The sequence below is a fragment of the Schistocerca americana genome, chromosome 2, assembly GCF_021461395.2.
Source record: "Schistocerca americana isolate TAMUIC-IGC-003095 chromosome 2, iqSchAmer2.1, whole genome shotgun sequence".
Classification (NCBI taxonomy): domain Eukaryota; kingdom Metazoa; phylum Arthropoda; class Insecta; order Orthoptera; family Acrididae; genus Schistocerca; species Schistocerca americana.
In genome coordinates, this window is record NC_060120.1 from 934,324,154 (window position 1) to 934,341,744 (window position 17,591).

Genomic DNA, 17,591 nt, shown 5'->3' on the forward strand with positions numbered 1-17,591 from the left:
TGGTAGCGATGAACTGGAGATTTTCCCGTACGTCCATTTCACCAGAGTACCGTGAATATCGGGAATCCGGTAAACAATCAAATCTCCGACATCGCTGCGGCCGGAAAAAGATCCTGCAAGAATCAGACCAACGACGACTGAAGAGAATCGTTCAGCGTAACAGAAGAGCAAACCATCCGCAAATAGCTGCAGATTCAATTCGGGCCATTGATAAGTGTCAGCCTGCGAAACATTAAACGACACATCATCGATATGGGCTTTCGGAGCCGAAGGACCGCTCGCGTACCCTTGATAACTGCACGACACAAAGCTTTAGGCCTCACCTAGGCCCGTAAACACCTGCTGGACTGTTGCTGACCGGAAACATGTTGCCTGGTCGGACGAATTTCGTCCCAAATTGTATGGATCGGATGGACGAGTACGGGTGTACAGACAACCTCATGAATCCATGGACCCTGCTTGTCAACAGGAGACTGTTCAAGCTCATGGACACTCTGTAATGGTGTGGGGCGTGTGCAGTCGGAGTGTTTAGGACCGCTGATATGTCTATATACGACTCTGACAGGTGACACGTACGTATCCTGTCTGATCACCTCCATCAATTCATGTCCATTGTACATTCCGTCGGACTTGGGTGATTCCTTCAGGACAACACGGCACCCCACACGTGCAGGAACACCCTTCTGAGTTTAAACACTTCCGCTGGCTTCCGAACTCCCCAGACATGAACATTATTGAACTTCTCTGGGATGCTTTGCAATGAGCTGCCACGTCGTCCTGCGGCACTTATGCGTAGTCGCGGGGGTCCTACACGATATTAGGGAGGCGTACCAGTTTCTTTGGCTCTTCAGTGTAATAACAAACCGAAATTATGCTGTCATAGTCTTATCATTAAAAGGTATAACCTTACCTTAAAGGTTTAACACAATAAGAACAGTAGTAAAGATAGAAACTGTGTACTCTGGCTGTTAAAAAGAAGTGACGAATATTTTGCGGGATGGTAGCACCCACTAAAACAACAAGACAGAACTCTAGCGAACACAGGCTCTAAAATGCATACGTTAAGAGATGTGTTCACTTGTTGAACCGAAGATACGCATTTTACAGTTTCGAAGGTGAGTAACTGCTCAAATCTCTTAAGGTATGCATTTTAGAGCCCATGTGTACTAGACATTTTTTTCTTTTTCGGAAGGGTCTACCACCTATCGCCGGCCGAAGTGGCCGTGCGGTTAAAGGCGCTGCAGTCTGGAACCGCAAGACCGCTACGGTCGCAGGTTCGAATCCTGCCTCGGGCATGGATGTTTGTGATGTCCTTAGGTTAGTTAGGTTTAACTAGTTCTACGTTCTAGGGGACTAATGACCTCAGCAGTTGAGTCCCATAGTGCTCAGAGCCATTTGAACCATCTACCACCTATCAAAACATTCGACACTTCTTTTGTAAACACCAAGTACATGTCGTAAGGCTGCATAGCTTACGGCGCTCAAATTCCCATGATGCATTCATATAACGATAATGATAATGATAACACATAGCGACTTCCAAAAAACTTTACATATAAATTCCACATTTTTCAAAACGTGTTCTCGCTGACACTCTCCTCAAAATAATAAAAGTAAAAATGTTTAGCGCTTACTACATTTCCAGTACTAAAACTTCAGCATCAAGTATGACGCTTTAGTTTATTACTTCTTTAGTACCAACTCTATTCGCAACACATTTTCCAGGTAGTGTCCACACATGCCGCTGAATGGACCTACAAAATTATATCACAGTTTGACACATTAGTGCAGGAGATATGCCGTCATAATCACAAAGGAGCCTGAAAAACTAGCTTTTCTTGAAACAGAGTGCAAACTAGTCAGATTATACTCATCCTGTCTTTGATAATAAGAGCAGATAGCTGCTTCCAACAAGCTTTTAACATAATTTGAAACCTTTTCAATATTACCTTGGTTACAGCCCCACAAAATAATAAAAGGAAAACACTTGGTTTTGACTGTTTCGTTAGACCATGGGTAAATAATCTGAACAAGGAAAACAGATGGTTTTGACTCTTTCGTTAGTCCATGGGTAAAAAATTCGAAGCTGTAACATATGTAAATGTAACATTTTGAGGATACAGAGGAAAAGAAATCCGCTACCATGCAACTACACTATAGATGATAAATTACTGGAAACATCATCCATCATAAAGTATCTATCCAGAGCGGCCTTAAGTGGAATCACCAAATAAAACAAATAATAGGAAAAGCAGATGAGATTCATAGGTACAATCTCAAGGAAATTTAATAATTCATCCACTAAAAAAGTGGTTTACAGGCAGGCTGTTGCACCGATTCTTGAACCTTGTCCATCAGCCTGAGACTCTTAGCAGGTAGGACCGACAGAAGAAATTTCAGCAAAGAGTGTCGCGTTTCTGACAGATTTTGATGAAACTTCTCATATCGTAACGGTACAGTTCCTTCTACAGATGTCAGTCTCGTAGGAAACCAGGACGTTCTGAGGCAGCACAAATTTCCCCTGCGGTGCATGCAACCCATTCATCATTCCTATACTGCGGGAAATCTATACCTTCAACTGCCTGCACGTCGTGACATTACATTTTTATCTACGTCTAGCTATGTCCTCGTGAAGGCCGTTCACGTGAATAAACAATACTCAATTCTGAAACGTGTTACTGTACGAAAAACAAGTGAAAGTAGAGCTTACCAGGGTAGAAGGTATCTCTTTTCTCAGAAATACAAGTTTTTACCCTTGTGTGTTCCAGAGCAAGTGCACATTTCATACTTGAAACTATAAAAATTAGCTCCAACAGCAACAGTAATGAAATTAGGAATAAACGTGATTTAAAGTGATTGTTGGAAACAAGCACAAGTAAACTGATATCGGCTTCAATTGTACAGTAAGAGATTTGCGAAATCCTTCGTAAGTACTTTCGGTTTTTCGTCACTGTTATTTCCTTTACGATCATTTTCCCACCGTGCAAAATAGTTGATACAGCCATGGTTATTACAGTTCTCATAAGTACCCATTTTCCTATAGCTACACGTTGTTGATTTCTTTTTCAGATCTGGGGAAATAACTTTCTATAGATACATACATTCAAAGGAACTTGAGGACATTAATTTCGTTATTTAACCCGATGATGCAATGTTCACAAGGCCCTCCCTTACAATGGACAAGAGTTTCTTACACGCAATACATTCGCTAGTAGTTAATGATAATAATTATCATATAATAGACAGTAATGAAACGACAACCATTTGAAACAAGATATGTATTTATTTAACGCTATTTGGAGTGATAGTACTGACTAAGACCTAACGCAAATAATGGAAGCGATTTTATTACTTCTGCTGCTGCTAACAAGAATAATAACAATAGTGACAGTAACAGATACATAATGTATTTACAGCTGTAAGGAAGTGAGATATGAGCGAGAGTAATTGAAATAGAGAGCACCAGCTAGCGAATTAGGGAAAAGAGGAAGGCGCGATGGGACATAACGCTACGTTGTAAAGGTTAACTGTTATTGTTTTAGTGTATATGCCATTAACTCTCTTTCGAAGGTGGAGATGTCATTTAGTTCTTTGACGAAGTGAGGCAGATCGTTCCAGAATAGGGTTCTCGCTACGATGAATGAGATACAAGTTGTTGAGTGATAGAAAGAGCAGAGAAAGGTTTTCCACTCAATGGCATGGTGATACAGCAACCAGTTGGTAGAATGAGGAGAAAAAAACAGTCATAGTTACGATGTTGAAATTACTATATGTTTATTCATCAATGACACGTGTTTCACCCACTTCAACGCGTCTTTAGATTGGCCGACTAATGTTGATAAGCAAGTTATGGATACTGATGATACAACATCCGCAAAAATAAATTGCCCTTGTCATGTGCAAAGAAAATAGTCGAAGTAAATATATGCTTTCTTTATTTGTTAGAAGCTTAACGTCCGATAACCTTGACGGGACGCGTAGCGTGGTCTAGTGAATACAAGGCAGGAACAGGCCTGTACAGTCTTTCAAATGATAAACATGCTGCAAGCGACGTTCTACGTCCTGCGACAACCTACGCACTGGTCAGTCTGAAGATGACTTGAGTTAGGCGAAACGGAAGTCATTGATGAATAAAGAAACAGTAATTTCAACAGCATAACCAAGACTGTTTTGCTCTCCCCATGGCACAGAAAGGATTTTGCCCCAAAGGAAGAGAGTGTTAATGCTGTGTGATAACATCGCTGTAACCAACAACTGAAAGTACATGTGTTTCCACAAGTCTCTTTATAAAATCAAAGGGAATGATCATTTTTTTATGTTTTTGTAGAGTATGAAGATAAACTACTGGCAATTAAAATTGCTACACCACGAAGATGACGTGCTACAGACGCAAAATTCAACCGACAGGAAGAAGATGCTATGATATGCAAATGATTAGCTTTTCAGAGCATTCACACAAAGTTGGTGCCGGTGGCGACACCTACAAAGTGTTGACATGAGGAAACTTTCCAACCGATTTCTCATACACAAACAGCAGTTGACCGGCATTTCCTGGTGAAACTTTGTTGTGATGCCTCGTGTAAGGAGGAGAAATGCATACCATCACGTTTCCGACTCTGATAAAGGTCGGATTGTAGCCTATCGCGATTGCGGTTTATCGTATCGCGACATTGCTGCTCGCGTTGGTCGAGATCCAATGACTGTTAGCAGAATATGGGATCGGTGGGCTCAGGAGGGTAATACAGAACGCCGTGCTGGATCCCAACGGCCTCGTATCACTAGCAGTCGACATGACAGGCATTTTATCCGCATGGTTGTAATGGATAGTGCAGCCACGTCTCGATCCCTGAGTCAACAGATGGGGACGTTTGCAAAACAACAACCATTTGCACGAACAATTAGACGACATTTCCAGCAGCATGGACTATTAACTCGGAGACCATGGCTGTGGTTACCCTTGACACTGCATCACAGACAGGAGCGCCTACGATGGTGTACTCAACGACGAACTGGATGCACGAATGGCAAAACATCACTTTTTCTCATGAATCCAGGTTCTGTTCACAGCATCACGATGGCCGCATCCGTGTTTGGCACCATCGCGGTAAACGCACATTGGAAGCGTGTATTTGTCATCGCCATACTGGCGTATCACCCGGCGTGATGGTATGGGGTGCCATTGGTTGCACGTCTCGGTCACCTCTTGTTCGCACTAACGGCACTTTGAATAGTGGACGTTACATTTCAGATGCGTTACGATACGTAGCTTTACCCTGCATTCGATCCCTGCGAAACCCTACATTTCAGCAGGATAATGCACGACCGCATGTTGCAGGTCCTGTACGGCCCTTTCTGGATACAAAAAATGTTCGACTGCTGCCCTGGCCAGCACATTCTCCAGATCTCTCACCAATTGAAACCGTCTGATCAATGGTGGACGAGCAACTGGCTCGTCACAATACGCCAGTCACTACTCGTGATGAACTGTGGTATCGTGTTGAAGCTGCATGGGCAGTTGTGCCTGTACACGCCATCCAAGCTGTGTTGGACTCAATTCCCAAGCGTATCAAGGCCGTTATTACGGCCAGAGGTGGGTGTTCTGGGTGCAGATTTCTCAGGATCTATGCACCCAAATTGCGTGAAAATGTAATCACGTGTCAGTTCTAGTATAATATATTTGGTCCAATGAATACCCGTTTATCATCTGCATTTCTTCTTGATGTAGCAATTTCAATGGCCAGTAGTGTATGTTAATGCCTGCTTGGAAACTGTAGTGTAGTGCGCAGCTCAATTTAGGTTTTCGTCTGTTATTACTCCTAGACGCTTTGTAGAGGCATACAAATCTATCGGTTCCATTTAGGGTCAAAAGCGATAGGAATACCCGAAATGATCTATAGTGACCATCTTGGAGCGCTTGGGTTTGGGATGAATTGAGCATTAACTTTTCTCATTTTGATAATGCGCACAAGTCAGCATTGACATGGTAGTGGAATAACTACGTTCAAGGCCCGTTAATCAGCCTTCCAGCTGTCAGTCGCAGTGTGCGTGCCAGAGGAGTGACAAGCAATCGGTTGCGTTGCAGGTGCTGTTGCTGGCGACGGCGTCGCTGGCGCAGTACAACGGCAACTACCTGGACAGCGACTACCAGGACTACCAGGAGCCGGCCCCCAGCCGGCCCGCGCCACCCCCGCCGCCCCCGCAGCGCTCGTACAGCCGGCCGCCTCAGCAGTCCTCGCCGGTGCGCTCCTCCTTCTCTAGCTCGGCCGCCAACGCCGCGCGCCCCACGCCAGTGCCCATCCTCAAGCAGATCAACAGGTACACACTCCAGTCAAAGGGAGGCGCTCTGCCGCTCTCTGAAGGCACATATAGCTTTAATATCATCTTCCCAGCATCCCTGTCAAGCCTGACCATTTGACACTTTACATGACAATTATCTTTTTCCCATATGTGTGAGTTATCACCCTTCCTCCTGATCTCTACAAATTTCTTTGTCTCGGACTTGCACCTACACCGAGCGTCCTCACTTACTTGTTGTACACATTCCAAATTCTGTCTTCACCTACAATTTTCTTCCTCAATCGATGCCCCTAATACCACTGAAGCCATTCTCTGATGCCTTACCTACGTCCTGTCATCCCATCCCTTCCTATAATCAATTTTCCCTTCGCCGCCGATTTTGTGGAGAACTTTGTTATTACAGAATGAGATTTTCACACTGCAGCGGTGTGTGCGCTGATATGAAACTTCCTGGCAGATTAAAACTGTGTGCCGGACCGAGACTCATTCGGGAAACATCCCCCAGGCTGTGGCTAAGCCATGTCTCCGCAATATCCTTTCTTTCAGGAGTGCTAGTCCTGCAAGGTTCGCAGGAGAGCTTCTGTAAGGTTTGGAAGGTAGGAGGCCAGGTACTGGCAGAAGTGAACCTGTGAGGGCGGGCCGTGAGTCGTGCTTGGGTAGCTCAGATGGTAGAGCACTTGCCCGCTAAAGGCAGGGGTCCCGAGTTCGAGTCTTGGTCCGGCACATAGTTTTAATCTGCCTGGAAGCTTCCATTTTCTTATTGCTTATAAGCCCACTTTTCATCATCCTGCTGTAACACCACACCTCAAACTTCTCAAACCTCTTCTTTCCCAGATTTCCCACGGTTAATGATTCACTTCCCTAAAAAGCTGTCATCCAGACGTAAATTCACACAAATTTCTTTGTCGAGATGAACCCTATTTAATATGCTGATAGATTGTTTTGCCTATACTAACCTGCTTATTATATTCTCCTTTCTTCGTTCGTCACGATTTAGTTTCCTTCCAAGGTGCAGTAGTGGAATTCCTTCACTTCGCTCGCTACAGAGTCCCCAGTATTATGTTACAATTATCGATAGTTTCATTTTCACTGTTTTTCAATACTTTTTCTTCGGTTTCCTCTCAATCCATATTATGTGGTCAAATTCTGTCCACTGCATTCGACAGTGTCTGTGTTTTCTCTACTTACTAAAGATAAGACTAAGAATAGATACGTAATCAGCGTATCTTATTATTGATACCATTTCACCCTGAATTTTAAACCGTATCCGAAAATTCCTTTTATTTCCTTCACTACTTCTTCAGTATAAAAGTTGAAGAGCAGAGGAGAAGGACTGTGACCCTACCGTACATTCTCTTTAATCAGTTACTTCTCTTTTGGTTTTCCATTCCTATTTTTCCCTCTTCGTTGTCCCCGTAGTGTTGGCCTTCATTTTATTAGTGGGTTGTAAATATACTGCATCACTTTACAAAGTCGAATATTAGTTAAGTAAAGCCGTAAACATACATCTATAGAGACAGCTTACTATAACTTTTCAGGCACAACGAGGATGGTTCATACACGTACGGTTACGAGGGAGCCGACGGCTCCTTTAAGATTGAGACCAAACTGACGACAGGCGAGGTAATGGGCAAGTACGGCTACGTCGACGACAACGGCAAGGTGCGAGTCGTGGAATACGGCGCCAACAGGTGAGCTATCTCATATGCAAGGTGGGCGAAAGACAACTGTCTCAGAAAATATTTCACTTACCTTAAGATAGGGAAACCAACTTACATCATCTGTCCCACGCGCGGATGATGTAAGTTGGACTGTCTACCTTAAGGCGCGTGAAATATTTTCTCAAGCAGTTTTATTTTGCCCACCCTGTACTCGTTACATTTACAAGATCTTCTATCTACCTACTATCCGGAATATGTTGATTAACTATACATAGCTTGTAGATCGATGTGTCGCTGTCATTATTGTTGTCTTCATTCTTCTCACGACATTATTCCTCTGTCTTTGTAACTACGGTAATTTCTTCACTTGTGACTTAATCTGAAACTGAAAATATTTGCAATCTGTCTTTACTAAACTCATGGATGGAATTTAATGAAGTAGGAGACATTTAACACATTGCTGCTTAGTCTGTGTGTGTTGAGATAAGCGACGTCTCTTAGTACAGATGAGTATTAAGGCGGAAGAGAAGAATCACACGCACAAGGTTTCCTCCGAATGTAACGATGCTGAAATTGCAATTCACTGTAATAATTAAATTAGTCAAATAGGGTAGCAGTCGTGACTGTTGTTTGTTCGTCAAAGAAAAATCATAAAGATTTTCTTCGGAAGTTTTGGGATGAGACATTGTTCATACTGTAAGTATTTCACACTTGGTCTTGAAAACATGACCTTTATGGGCGGAACACCTACACAGATTTAACAGATTTATAATCATTGTACGTGAGACTGATTTTAATTGTCTGCATTTCGCAGAATTTCGGTCACAGAAAACTATTGTTGATAGTTTCCTTTACACTTTTAACTTATGAGTGAGTCTATGTTGACAGTGGTAAGTTATTATTTTGAAGTCTAGCTAAGGGAAAATAATATTACGTAACAGTCTGACACAGGTTGTGTATCTCAGATCGGTTACCTACGCATCTTGTCACATTCTTATTGGGAGCTTGTCAAACCCTAAGGTGTGTGACACAGAGAAACTTACAGTCATAGTGACGAATCGTGCAGTTTAGTTGACAAGGTTGCACATGACGTATCAAACTGAGGAGATGAGGACTGCGTTGCTTCAATCCAAAGCCATTAAAAGGCGATTTTACCGGAGAATATGAAGGTGGTTTTGGGAGATGCTCCTACATTCATCTAATTCCGTCTTACCGAAACAACCCAAAAGATATAGCTTTCTAAACACATTAAGTTCACCTTTAATTATGCTAATCAATATTAGACAACAGGATGCATGAAAATAATGCAGGGGTGAAGTTTTGTGAATGGACATACAATTGAGTAACCATTTTTTAATGTTTATGTCCTGTTTTTTCAGTTTATGAATATTTTGTGGTGATTCTTTCTTGATATTTCTCTGTTGTAAAACTTTTTTTTTATTTTTCCAGTTCATTCAGACTTCATTTGCATTCCATACTTTTATTGTTCATTGCCAACCAAACACTCTCAGCATGTGAATTAAAATGTTTTTTATGAATAACTCGTTGGATAGATACCCTGGATGTAATCATAACACGATGTACCTCCTGAGCGTTACAGTAAAAATTCATTATCATACTACGTATTTGCATACAGTAATAGGATATACTTACCACTTAGGTATCGAAGAAATCTATCTTTCAAAAACTGAATGTGTAATTGTTTCTGCCAACTTTAGCTTACCGAAAAACAGTATATTAGGTCGACAACTTTGCTTCCGCCGTTTTGCAATAGCTGGCAGTAGCGGCAAGTGGTGTGCATGTGGTCATATAGTGAACTTAAGTATTTGTTAACATAATGCCATCAAAACATTAGTCGATTTGTGATTGCGTCATAAAGTTATTCTCGACTGGATATGCCAACTTACAAGCACAGTTCTCGTCACCTGCAGAAGTTTTAATTTACTGCGTTGACATCAGAAATGTGCAACTGACACTCATAACATGAGGGGTAAGACCTATGGTGAGCACCTATTAGAGAACGAACGTACAGAGAATGGTTTCCAAGCTTCAAGAACGGTGATTTTGACGTCGACGATCGGCGTTCGGTGGAAAAAATGTTCAAATGTGTGTGAAATGTTATGGGACTTAACTGCTAAGACCATCAGTCCCTAAGCTTACACACTACTTAACCTAAATTACCCTAAGGACAAACACACACACCCATGACCGAGGGAGGACTCGAATCTCCGCCGGGACCAGCCGCACAGTCCATGACTGTAGCGCCCGAGACCGCTCGGCTAATACCGCGCGGCGTTCGGTGAAAGACAGAAGATTTTCGAAGCTACTGAAACCGATTGAAACAATCAGAGGAGATCGTCAGCGAAATCAAATGATACGCTTGAGCCGAGCACTGATAGATAAACTGCCACAAAACAGCAACAGACTTTAAAAGGTGATTTTGCAGCATGACAGTGCTCGACTGTGTCGCAAAACCTGTCAAAATATACTTGGATATGTTGAAGTGAGAAGTCCTACACCACCCGCCGTGTTTTCCAGAAATTGCTCCCTGTGACTACAACCTTTTTCGGTCAATGGCACACGGAAAGGCTGGCCAGCACTTCCAGTCATACAAACCACTGCAAAACTGAATCGATTCATAGATATCCTCAAAAGACGCTCAGTCCTTCCGCCCTGGGATTCGGTTTTCTGAAAGTATTGGTCAGAGATGGCCAGTGCTTTAGACTGTAAAATTTAAAACGGCGGAAGAAAACTTATAGGCCTAACAGTTTAAAAAAAGTGGTAATTTCCGTATCTTTCCTTCTCCTGGAAAATTTCTCCAGACGCCGTGTGTAGCGACTTCATGTACGCAGCCTAACTGACTTGCCCTCGGGAGGTGTAAGCCCCACATTGCTATGTTTGTATTGGTGCCGCTTGGTGCAGGTTCGGCTTCCAGCCATCTGGAGAGGGCATCACTGTGGCCCCGCCCACGCTGGTGGACGAGACAACGCGCAAGCAGCAGCCCGGAGGCGGGGGCGGTCTCGGCGGGCGCCTGTCGGCGCTGAGCAGCGACCAGCCCGAGTACGACGACGGCCAGTACTACGAGCCGCAGCCGCCTCCCAGGCCCGCCCCCAGGCCAGCGCCTCCCCGCCCCCAGCCAGCGCCGGTGCGCGCCGCGCCGCCCCCACCGCCGCCGCCGCCTCCTAGGCCTGCTCCCATAAGGCAGCCGCAGTCCTTCGAGCAGGTACGTGCGTTCCCTTAACTGCGCCATATGGACACTGCTGTTGTTGTTGTGGTCTTGAGCCCGAAAAGTGGTTTATGCACGTCTTCACTCTAGTCTATCCTATGGAAGACTCTTCACCTCTGCGTGACAACTGTAACCTACATCCATTTGAACTTGCTTACTCCATTCAAGCATTGGTCTCCCACTACAGTTTTTATCCTACGCACTTCCATTACCAGACTAAATATTCCTTGACGTCTCGGGATGTGACCTGTCGACAATGGCTTCGTTCACTCAAATTGTGCCATAATTTTCCTGTTTCCCCAATTTGATCCAGTATCTCCACAGAGAGCAGATGGCAGTTATAAGAGTCGAGGGACATGAAAGTGAAGCAGTGGTTGGGAAGGGAGTGAGACAGGGTTGTAGCCTCTCCCCGATGCTGTTCAATCTGTATATTGAGCAAGCAGTAAAGGAAACAAAAGAAAAGTTCGGAGTAGGTATTAAAATCCATGGAGAAGAAATAAAAACTTTGAGGTTCACCGATGACATTGTAATTCTGTCAGAGACAGCAAAGGACTTGGAAGAGCAGTTGAATGGAATGGACAGTGTCTTGAAAGGAGAGTATAAGATGAACATCAACAAATGCAAAACAAGGATAATGGATTGTAGTCGAATTAAGTCTGGTGATGCTGAGGGAATTAGATTAGGAAATGAGACGCTTAAAGTAGTAACGGAGGTTTGCTATTTGGGGAGCAAAATAACTGATGATGGTCGAAGTAGAGAGAACATAAAATGTAAACTGGCAATGGCAAGGAAAGCGTTTCTGAAGAAGAGAAATTTGTTAACATCGAGTACTGATGTAAGTGTCAAGAAGTAGTTTCTGAAAGTATTTGTATGGAGTGTAGCCATGTATGGAAGTGAAACATGGACAATAAATAGTTTAGACAAGAAGAGAATTGAAGCTTTCGAAATGTGGTGCTACAAAAGAATGCTGAAGATTAGATGGGTAGATCACATAACTAATGAGAAGGTATTGAATAGAATTGGGGAGAAGAGGAGTTTGTGGCACAACTTGACTAGAAGAAGGGATCAGTTGGTAGGACATGTTCTGAGGCATCAAGGGATCACCAATTTAGTACTGGAGGGCAGCGTGGAGGGTAAAAATCGTAGAGGGAGACCAAGAGATGAATACACTAAGCAGATTCAGAAGGATGTAGGCTGCAGTAGGTACTGGGAGGTGAAGAAGCTTGCACAGGATAGAGTAGCATGGAGAGTTGCATCAAACCAGTCTCAGGACTGAAGACGACAACAACAACAACAACAACCTCCACATTTGTTATTCAACTTTAACTCAGTCACAACGTGGCGTATAGTGACTTGCACATCAGAGGCATCGCAGCAAGAGCTCAGTGAAAAATGAAGCCATGTGTTAGGCGACAGTACCCAATTTGGAGGAGGGGCAGGGTCACTTGACACCGTTGAAGTGACCAGTATGAGAGATGGCATGTGCCGACCACAGCTTATTGTCACTCACGGCTCAACAAGTACTTGACACCCTGTGCGGTAATGGAACACTATGCCACCTCAGGTAAGTCTCCATGGCTGCGTGGTCTGCTTGTTAGTTTCCCCAGATTCCCACGTACCCTGTACAGCAGAACAACATTTGCTTCCCCTGTTGTTCTAGAAAGAGCACTTTGTCTCGTATTAACTGTATCATTGGTACAATGATTGTAGGGAACCAAGTAAATCAGGGGAGACGAGAAACATTTTGCTCCTAAGACGTCTCTTCTGCTCCAGTGCCTTCAAGATTGAAACTGCACAATTTACGCCTGATGTGCTGTAGTGAGTTTGGAAAGCTGTCGACTTCAGATGGGATGTGTGCCACATAAGCAATGGAAGTCACATCCAACATGTTTAGCTCTAAGGTGAAAGATGACAATAATACCAGGTCTGCAAGCTTGTATGAATTTGCAACGTTTTTAAGTGCGTTTATAAACAGCATCTGTTTTTAAAGTTGTGACGACAGTCCTGATGGGATAACGGTTTTAACCTCTGTACAACCACTAGCCCATCTCTTACTAGCACTATGCTGAATTAAAAGTAATGATAATAATTGTAATAATATTGATAATGTTTATCAAACTTCATTGCCACAGTAATCCGATATTTGTGAATATTTCTCAACACTTTGGGAATGAATAAGTGATGAAGGATAGAACTTACTTTTATTTCAATCTGAATACTTATATTTTTACTGTTCATTTAACTTCTGTTTGCATCCCTTACTTGATTTTCTCCTAGTTCACTCAGCTTGTAAGTGGATATTGTGTTCCTGTTTCTAGAAGGGATTTTAGGATACAGTTTGGTTTTATCTACATATCTGAATGAAAAGTTGCAGGATTTTTCTTTCAATCTTCCTCATTGCAATGAATACTTTCAACATGACCCTCCTCAAAATACATTCAATTGACACAACACAGCTATGTCCAAGAACATATGAGACTGCAAGTCAAGTCTGATTATAGCTTAGCACTGTCATTACTAACAGCAAATTCCCACCAAGCAGCCAAAAATATTAGCAAAGATATTACATGTCATTAGTACCGATTCTAACATAGGCAAAAGCAACTTTTTGAATGTTACATTTGTGATTCATTTCTTTAAATTATTATTTTAATATCCAGTATTAACTTCAGGATCTTCTCCTGAATCCCTGGATCAATTCCAGTCAAAATACGCACAGATACAGCAGGTGTCAAGAGGATCAGCACTGTGGTGTTATAACATCCTAGTTCTAACAGGAACAGAGACATGGGCAAAAACATGTTTCTTCCCACCCTCGGCATACAGACTGCCCTGCATTACAGACATGTTAGGGAACAGTATGAGCATGCCAAATAAACCTACTTTGTGGGGCAGCCTACATTTCAGGAGCAAAAAATTGTTTTCCAGGCCATGACATGTAGGTTGTCCTGCTTGACAGACATGTAATGTTGAAGTAGTATCAGCAGACTTCATCGAGTTGCTTTGCATGGCAGTCTGTACATCAGGGCAAATAAATGATTTTCAAGCCCCTGATCTCTATCCTTCACTGCATGACATGTATGTTGTGGAAGTGGTAACTGCTGCTATACTGAATTATATTGCAGGGTCTACATGTGCTGACAAGTATGACTGGGGACAGATGGAGCTGGATAGAGGAGGGGATGGAGAGAGTGAGGGGAGGAGGATGTGCACAGAGACAGGGGAGGAGAGGGAGATGTATAAGGCAGATGGATGGTGTAAGGGTGTAGCACTCAAGTGGTAAAGAAAGAGGGTGAGGCAGAGATGGAAAGAGAGAGGGGAGCAAGATACGGTCAGAGGTAGGGAAGGAGGAAGATATGATCAGAGAGGGGTGGAGGAAATGGTAAAGAGATTGGTTCAAATGGCTCTGAGCACTATGGGACTCAACATCTTACGTCATAAGTCCCCTAGAACTTAGAACTACTTAAACCTAACTAACCTAAGGACATCACCCACACCATGCCCGAGGCAGGATTCGAACCTGCGAGCGTAGCAGTCCCGCGGTTCCGGACTGCAGCGCCAGAACCGCTAGACCACCGCGGCCGGCTGGTAAAGAGAGGGGAGGAGGAAACAAAGAGACAGAGGGAGTGAATGGGGAAGAGGAGATTGTGGCTGGAGGATGAGGTGGACAAGTGAGGAAGAGGTAGACACAAAGAGGGGGAGGTGTGTTCAGTATACGTGTCGAACGCATACACACATGAAGCTGCATGGAAAGGCTAATTCTGATAATAATCATTAATAAGAACAATAAATCAATGTTTTAGCTACATGGACACACCAAACGTGTATCCCAATTTTAAAATTACGATGTTTCACTAAAAATAACATTTTATATCCATTTTATATTAGTAGATAAGCAAATCATACGATAATATCAGTATGACTGTAGCTACAAGTAAGAAACAATACTTTGTGAGAAATGTTATTGGATCGCGAAGTGAATAAAGTATGTGCTTCGGGTTCTTCATTAGACAATAAGACTGTACCACTGACGTGTTACCTTACAAAGACTGACCTGCTGCTCGCGTTGCTGTACAGTTCTACGAGTCGCCCGCGCCGGCGCCCTCGCCGCGCTTCTCCGCCGGCCCGCCGTCGCCCAGCCGCAGCCACAGCCAGGGATCCAGCCTGGGACCGGCGCCGCCCCGCGCCCAGGTGCCCGGCGCTGTCCCCGTGGGCGGCGTCGTCTACTCCGAGCAGCCGAGGCCGCCACGCCCGCAGGTACCTACTCGGTCACTACCATCCAGCCACCATACTACACTCATGCCCATAAATTAAGGATAATCCTGATACAGGGTGAAACAACGCTCTGGTGGGCGGTTTGCGGGTTTAAATCACCTCGGGGTATGACCACGCGGTGCATTCGACCTGCGGTCGTCGCAAGGTGGCGCTGGCAACAGTCCACATATGCAGAGGAGTGTTGGTAGCTGTCAGAGTACGGTGCAGCGAGTAGGTTTGCAGACGTGCTAATAGTGACTGTGTGTTGAAAATGGCTCAAAGAACATATATTGATGACGTTATGAGGGGTAGAATACTAGGGCGGCTGGAGGCTGGTCAAAGACAGCAGGTCGTAGCACGGGCCCTCCGTGTGCCACAAAGTGTGATCTCAAGATTATGGCAACGATCCCTGCAGACAGGAAACGTGTCCAGGCGCTACAGTACGGGACGTTCACAGTGTACAACACCACAAAAGGACCGATATCTCACCATGAATGCCCGCAGACGGCCACGGAGTACTGCAGGTAGCCTTGCTCGGGACCTTACCGCAGCCACTGGAACAGTTGTCTCCAGACACACAGTCTACAGATGATTGAACAGACATGGTTTATTCACCAGGGACCTGCATGGTGCGTTTCACTGAGGAGAGCCCGTAAAGCCTGGTGTCAAGAACATAGTACATGGTCATTGGAACAGTGGTCCCAGGTTATGTTCACGGACGAGTCCAGGTATAGTCTGAACAGCGATCCTCGTAGGGTTTTCATCTAGCCTTAGCCAGGAACCAGATACCCCTTAATGTCCTTGAAAGGGACCTGTATGGACGTCGTGGTTTGATGGTGTGGGGTGGGATTGTGACTGGTGCACGTACACCTCTGTATGTCTTTGACACAGGAACTGTAACAGGTCAGGTGTAGCGCGACGTCATTTTGCACCAGTATGTCTGCCTTTTCAGGGGTGCAGTTGGTCCCACCTTCCTCCTGATGGATGATAACGCACGGCTTCACCGAGCTGCCATCGTGGAGAAGTACATTGAAAAATATCAGGCGAATGGCCTACCTGATCTCCAGACCTAAACCCCATCGAGCACATCTGGGATGCTCTCGGTCGACGTATAGCTGGACGTCGTCAAACCCCTACGTCACTTCAGGAGCTCCGACAGGCACTAGTGCAAGAATGGGAGGCTATACCCCAGCAGCTGCTCGACCACCTGATCTAGAATATGCCAACCTGTTGTGTGGCCTGTGTACGTGTCTATGGTGATCATATCCCATATTGGTATCTGGGTGCATGTGCAAGAAACAGTGGCGTTTTATACATGTGTTTCGGGACGGTTTTGTCAACTTATCACCAATACCGTGGACTTACAGATCTGTGTCGTGTGTGTTCCCTGTTTTCCTATGCTATTAGCTCCAATTTTGTGAAGTGCCAATTATCCTTAATTTATGAGTATGAGTGCGTATTGCTTGACAGCTGCTAAGGAACAGAGCTATGTTGATCAGCAACAATCACAGGCAATGATGGACGATATGAAGCACAATGCATACGTGATAGATGTGGAACGGCATGTTTATAACGACAAATGGTACAGATTTGACCACGTGGGAAAGCAAGATAACAGAAATAAGTAACATTCATGTTTGACACAGGTCAGACTCCTAGCGTGAAGTTCGATATCGGACTCTCAGCAAGGAATGTGCCCTCCTGGGGCAGTAATGCACATTTTGCACCTGTTATTCATGTTGGCTAGCAAACAGTTGAAGAGCCCAGATTCGTCGGGTTATGGAGTTTGGACCATCTCCGGAGGTGTACGAAGAGGAACATAGATCTGTGGCCTTTCTTTCTTATGCTGGAGGCTTATCGTTTAAGACTGGACGAATTTTAAGGAATTTTAACATTAAGAGTGTGTTACATCCAACTTCTAAGATTAGGGCTCCGCTCGGCTCTGTGAAGGATGATTTGGGACTTATGAAACCCGGGGTGTACAAAATCCCGTGTCAATGTGGGAAAGCTTACGTTGGCCGTTCTATTCGCACAGTGCATGACAGGTGTGTGGAACATCGCCGTCACACGAGGCTACAACAGCCGGAAAAATCGGCGGTAGCAGAACACTGCCTAAATGAGGGACACAAAACGAAATTTGAGGAAACTGTTGT

At 44.2% G+C, this 17,591-nt stretch overlaps 1 protein-coding gene across 1 annotated transcript in view; it reads left to right on the forward strand.

Moving 5' to 3' along the window:
- Window positions 1–17,591, forward strand: part of LOC124596016 (formin-like protein 20) — a 45,776-nt gene that overhangs the window by 24,524 nt on the left and 3,661 nt on the right. Inside the window, exons 2-5 of the mRNA XM_047134970.1 lie at window positions 6,083–6,315; window positions 7,836–7,988; window positions 10,881–11,181; window positions 15,262–15,441. Coding sequence (XP_046990926.1) covers window positions 6,083–6,315; window positions 7,836–7,988; window positions 10,881–11,181; window positions 15,262–15,441 — 867 coding nt within the window. The remainder of the gene's footprint in view (window positions 1–6,082; window positions 6,316–7,835; window positions 7,989–10,880; window positions 11,182–15,261; window positions 15,442–17,591) is intronic.